This window comes from Pholcus phalangioides, unplaced genomic scaffold (genome assembly GCF_987345545.1).
Source record: "Pholcus phalangioides strain wild (caught in Gottingen) unplaced genomic scaffold, Ppha-v1.0 ptg000015l_1, whole genome shotgun sequence".
In the NCBI taxonomy this organism is placed as follows: Eukaryota; Metazoa; Arthropoda; class Arachnida; order Araneae; family Pholcidae; genus Pholcus; species Pholcus phalangioides.
The window spans coordinates 38,162,346-38,168,811 of NW_028301608.1; the positions used below are offsets into that span (position 1 = coordinate 38,162,346).

General features: G+C 45.9%; 1 protein-coding gene across 1 annotated transcript; it reads left to right on the forward strand.

Annotated features, from left to right (window-relative positions):
- The first annotated feature begins 942 nt into the window (after nt 1-942).
- On the forward strand, nt 943-2,737 carry LOC149075963 (uncharacterized). Its single transcript, XM_089243485.1, has one exon. The coding sequence runs from the start codon at nt 1,271-1,273 to the stop codon at nt 2,018-2,020; it is 750 nt and encodes a 249-aa protein (XP_089099611.1). The 5' UTR covers nt 943-1,270; the 3' UTR covers nt 2,021-2,737.
- Nucleotides 2,738-6,466: the final 3,729 nt, after the last annotated feature.

Consider the following 6,466-nt stretch of genomic DNA (forward strand, 5'->3'; position numbering starts at 1 on the left):
AGTTGGCTTGTATATGAATGCTATACGAACTGGTTTACGGAAATTTCACCCTGGCCATTTCGCCTGCCCTGGCCGTGTGAGAGACGAAGTGAATAGGTGAGGGACCAAATGAGTGGGTGGGTGACCATATGAATGACCAAGCGAGTGGTGGAGTGACCAAGTGAGTGATCAAGTGAGAGGCTGAATGACCATATAAGTGACGAATCGAAGGGGCGAGTGAACCGTGAAGGGGTATGAGTGAACCAGTGAGTAAGTGGGTGACAGTATGAGAGAGTGGCAGTATGTGACAGTTAAATTCCGTAGAGTAATGTGAACGAGGTACGAGGTACTGTACATGTGTGATTTAGTAGTAGTAGTATGTGATCGTATGAGAGACCCAGTACGTGTGGTCACTTATGCGGTCACTAACATAATCACTCATACGGTTACTCACCTACTCACTGAACCAAATGAGTTACTCATATGTCCATTCACTCACTCACTCAATTATATGGTCATTCATATGGCCATTCACCTACTTATGTAGTCACTCATATGGCCTCGCACCTACTTATACAGCCACTCACCCACATATATGGTCACTCATGCAGCCACTCACCCAATCACTTGATCATTCACACAGCCAGTCACTTGGTCTCACAGCCAGTCACTTGGTCACTCATACGGTCAGGGCAGGCAAAATGTCAGGGGTGAAATGTAGGAGGCGAAATTGGCGAATCCCATCCGTTCTCAAGACCACAATCATGGCCCTTCCAAGTGGGGTTCCTCAAAAAAAAAACAACAACCCGGAGTCATGGGATTACCTTTCTGGTAAGCAGGCCCGTAGCCAGCCGGAAATTTCATTCGGGGGGGGGGGGGGGGGACCACTTTCATTTCGGGGGCGACCAAAGTGATAGAACAATAGATTTGGCCATCTTTTTCCCTTTTTTCGGTTGTGGCGTCGCCGCCGACGTGTGGGAAAAGAAAGCCACTTCCTCAGAGCGAGGATTGATGTACGCGCTCAAAGCGCCATCAGGTGATTATTCTAGTTATTGCGCAGTTCGTTTCTCGTCATGTATATAGGATGTTGTGTGAAATAAAGTCCGTCCCTTGTGTAAGATATGTCTCTGTAACTACACGCAACCGATGCATCTCATAATTCCCGATAATGGTGACCTTGGAAAGTCTGATCATCAGTTGAGACATTATATCTAAAAAAAGAAACAGCGGACGCATCTCAACGGAAACAACACGTGCTGTTGAACATTCTCGCCCACGCAAAAGCGAAAGCATGGCGGACGTGGCAGCGGTAAAGATACCACCGTACAATTTCGCCGATCCTACACTGTGGTTCTTGATGTGCGAATCAACTTTCGAACTGGGGATTCCGAAACCGGTAACGGACAGTCGCACAAAATTCAACTACATAGTGGCCCATCTACCACCGGAAGCAGCTTCCGTCATCCGCGATGTCATCACGAATCCAACTACAACAGATCCCTACGGACACGTGAAATCGGAATTAATCAAGCGCAGTGGTGAATCGTCACAGCAAGAGATACGGAAACTTCTCACTGGGGAGCAACTCGATGATCGTCGTCCAAGTGAACTTTTGCGCGTCATGCGGCGTCGCGCGGAATCACACAGCGTTCCGGACGAGCTCATGTTGGAACTGTTTCTTCAGCATTTGCCAACATCTGTGCAATCTATCCTGGCTGCAGTCACACCACTAACGTTGGACAAAGCGGCCGAAATCGCCGATCGCGTCATGGACGTAGCACCACAAGCGGTAAGTGCCTGTTCTAACTCTTCCGCGAATTCCATCGAGGAACGTTTGTTGTCGGAAATCGAAAAGCTCCATGTGCGAATCGACGAGATTTCCCGAGGGCGAAGTCGTAGCCCGTACCGAAACCGCTACCCGCGACAGCGTAGCAGATCGAAAAATCGCGACGAGTGTTGGTATCATCGACGATTCGGCACCGATGCCAAGAAATGTGTCTCTCCCTGCAAATATTCGGGAAACGAACTCAGCAAAGAGTAGAGGCGACTTGCTCTTTGCCATCTACGTCACGTCGCCTGTTTGTGAAAGACATGAAAACGAATCTATCTTTCCTCGTTGATACGGGCAGTGATGTTTCGATCTTGCCGGCAAGCCTTTCTCAGCGCAAACAACGGCCTGTTCAAGCGTTCGCAGCCGCGAATTCATCATCCATCGAGGTGTACGGCCAACGTATTCTTTCCGTGGATTTCGGCTTGAGACGAAATTTTTCCTGGCCATTTTACATCGCCAATGTGTCAACTCCTATACTGGGTGCGGACTTCCTTCATTATTTCGACTTAGTCCCGGACCTTCGCAACAAGTTCCTACGTGACTTGAAAACGAAATTGAAACGTCCCGGACGCGTCTCAAACGCAACGTGCATTCATTCGGTGAAAACGATTACCGGTGACTCGGCGTATCACAAGCTGATTTCTGAATTCCCGGAGATCACTAAATTTCCTAATCCAAATGCACCAGTAAAGCATAACACCATCCATCATATATCCACAAAAGGACCGCCTGTGGTGGCGAAACCTCGTAGGTTAGCTCCAGACAGATTAAAAATAGCGAAATCGGAATTTCACAACATGCTGCAACTGGGGCATTTGAGACCTTCGAGGAGTAATTACGCCTCACCACTTCATATGGTACCAAAAAAGGGTACCTTGGAATTTCGACCGGTCGGAGATTTCCGTGCTTTAAATGCACAAACGTTAAAAGACAAATATTCCATTCCTTGCATTGCTGATTTCACTGCTGAACTGCATGGTACTAAAATTTTCAGCCATGTGGATCTCATAAAAGCCTATCATCAGATCCCAATAAATCCTGATGACATCCACAAAACAGCAATATGCACACCTTTCGGATTGTTTGAGAGCACCAGGATGCAATTCGGATTGTGCAACGCTTCTGCAACCTTCCAGCGATTCATCGATGAAGTGACCAGAGGACTTCCTGGAGTTTACGCATTCGTCGACGACATCCTGATTGCATCAAAAGATCCTGATGAACACATCCATCATCTCAAGACTCTCTTCAACAGACTTCAAGAATATGGACTCTGCGTCAACGTCTCCAAGTGCAACTTCGGTAAAGAAACCATCGACTTCCTTGGATTCCGGCTATCTACAAGCGGCATCGAACCTCTGACAGATCGAGTTCAGTGTATCTTGGATTATCCACAGCCAACGACCTTGACACAACTTCGAAGATTTCTCGGTATGTACAATTTTTATCGACGTTTCATTCCGAAAGCTGCCGATTTGTTACATCCGTTAATAAAATTTTTCGAAGGTCATAAAAATAAAAAATCACCTCGTTCTGCTCGTGCCAACGACCAACTCGCGTGGACCGATGAAGCAACAAAGTCGTTCACTTTGGCCAAAGATGCCATGGCAAATGCCACACTCCTGAGACATCCACTTCCTGGAGCTAAATTAAGTGTTTGGGTAGATGCTTCAGATGTCGCAGTGGGTGGTGCTCTCATGCAATTAGCCGACAAATGGGAACCCATCGCATTCTTCTCTATGAAATTGTCCAAAAGTCAAAACAAATGGTCCGCATACGACCGAGAACTATTTGCAATTTATTCATCTATAAAAAAATTCAAGCACATGCTCGAAGGCAGGGAGTTCATTATCTACACAGATCAGAGGCCCCTAATTTATGCCTTCAAGCAAAATCCAAACAAATGTTCGCCGCGACAGCTTCGTCATTTGGACTTGATATCCCAGTATTCAACCGATATCCGTCACGTCCAAGGCTCTCAAAATTATGTCGCAGATGCACTGTCAAGAATCGAAATCGACGCAATAACTGGTTCTAAGGACATTAATTTCAAAGAATTCGGGGAATTTCAATCAAGCGACCCGGAACTGAAAGAAATTTTGAAGGGTAACAACACATCTCTACAGCTGGAACTGAAGCCATGTCATCTAACAGATGGTGAATTATGGTGTGACATTTCAACTGGCTCACCCAGACCTTTCGTTCCAGACTCGTATCGAAAGCTGATTTTTGACCACCTTCACAATCTATCGCATCCCGGAATCGCTGTAACAAAAAACCTCATTTGCTCACGATATGTGTGGCCAAACATGAACAAAAACATCACAGCTTGGGTACGCTGCTGCCAATCATGCCAGCGATCGAAAATCCAGAGGCACACAAAAGCACCTCTGAGCACCTTCGCACTTCCCGACGCTCGTTTTTCACATGTGCACATTGACATTATAGGCCCTTATCCACCATCAAACGGGAACATCTACTGTCTTACCATGATAGACAGATTTACAAGATGGCCCGAAGTAACACCGATACCGGACATAACGCGCCGAAACCATCTGCAAAGCATTCTTTGATTCATGGATCAGTCGTTTTGGGTGTCCCTCAACAGTGACCACAGATCGTGGAACTCAATTTGAATCTCATCTCTTCCAGCAGCTCGCAGCACTACTAGGAACAGATCGCATACGAACCACTGCATATCATCCAATTGCCAATGGTCTGGTCGAGCGATTTCATCGCACCCTAAAAAGTGCCATCATCGCTCACGACAATACCAAATGGTCAGAATCGCTTCCGATAGTCCTCCTGGGTCTACGATCCGCTTTCAAGGAGGATCTTCAAGCTACCTGTGCCGAACTGGTGTATGGAACCACTATTAGATTGCCATCTGACCTACTTTCAGATGAGGTGTCCAAATCTACACCAGACGCTACCTATGCATCAATGCTGTCTTCGCTCATGAGGAGTTTATCACCCATATCTCCATCTCATAAGAATACTTTCAAGATTTATGTTCATCCTTCCTTAAAATCTTGTTCTCATGTGTTCTTACGCGTAGACAAAGTTCGACCTGCATTAAGCGCACCCTACACTGGACCATATCCTGTAGTGCGAAGGACCGACAAAGTTTTTGTAATCAAAGTAAATGGTAAATCTATCTCAGTGTCTATTGACAGAGTCAAACCTGCATTCGCCATGGATGACAGAGAACCACCTGCAGTCACCGAACTACCAAATGAGATCAGTTCTAAACAGGACTCCAAAAGTCCAGTGTCAACGACAGAAAAAACAGTAACAACTCGTTATGGACGAAGAGTTCATTTTCCAGAACGATTTGTTTCGTATTTTTGATTGCATATGTTTTACACCCATTTATATTCTTGTGTTATGCCTTTACATTTTCGCATATGTGTACATATTATTTTCGCATTTCTCGCATAAGTGTTAATTTACATTATTTATTTTTTCAAATCATTGCAAACATGTTAACATCGTATATATTCGTATTTTTCATTCGTCTTAGCAAAATATTGAATTCTCAGCTGTCGCAAGTATTTATACACACATGCACATTGGTTATTATTTGTTATAACTTTGTATCATCAATATGTGAATGTCAATCTTGTATTTCCTACATTAGCGTTCGCTCGCTCACTGGGGGGATAGTCTGTGGCGTCGCCGCCGACGTGTGGGAAAAGAAAGCCACTTCCTCAGAGCGAGGATTGATGTACGCGCTCAAAGCGCCATCAGGTGATTATTCTAGTTATTGCGCAGTTCGTTTCTCGTCATGTATATAGGATGTTGTGTGAAATAAAGTCCGTCCCTTGTGTAAGATATGTCTCTGTAACTACACGCAACCGATGCATCTCATAATTCCCGATACGGTAATTTCCCCACCCTCGAAGTCCCCCCCTCGCTACGCCCTTGCTGGTGAGCACTTTACAGGACCACAACTAGATGCTTGGTCAGCCGCTGTGGTGGTCAAGTGGTCATAGTGACGGACTCGTATCGCGGTGACCCGAGTTCGATCCATGGGCGGAGATACGGGGGGGACGTCAAAAAGGGAGTGGGCAGATCTAATGTATATGTTATGTAGGAATTGACATCATCATCAGCGTGCCCCCCCCCCCCAGACTTCCGAGTCTATCTCCACCTATGGTTCGATCCCCACCGTCGCCACAGTGGTGGTAGGCTGAAGTTGATTTTCTGTGGTTCCCAACTTCGAGGCACAAATGCGAGCCTATCCACCCGTTAAAAAGTCTCGCCACTGAGAGCAAGAGGACTACAAACAGTACAAATATTCAGCCTTTACACTTCACTTCTGAAAAATAGATGGCAGCACTGAAAAATCAGAAACAGCACTAGATACGCACTCAGACTGTTAGATACACATACACTCCCGGCCAAAGCCACTTGAAAGTTAATGCAGCTTTTCTTCCGGCACAATTCCGTAGGTAGTAAATTGCCCATGGCGATAGACCTGAGTTGTGTTCGATTTGAAAAAAAGAAAGATGCTTGGTCAGCACGCACTTTGACTCTTGTAACATTGAAGGAGGTTAAAAGGTGAAATTTGCACTCCCTCTGACAGGGCCGTCTTAAGAGCATTATGGGCCCCCGGGCCAAATGATATTTCTGAGGCCCTACCAGGCAAGTTCT

What these genes read in the sequence shown, in the direction of transcription:
- LOC149075963 (XM_089243485.1), top strand. Translation starts at nt 1,271, where the DNA reads ATGGCGGACGTGGCAGCGGTAAAGATACCACCGTACAATTTCGCCGAT.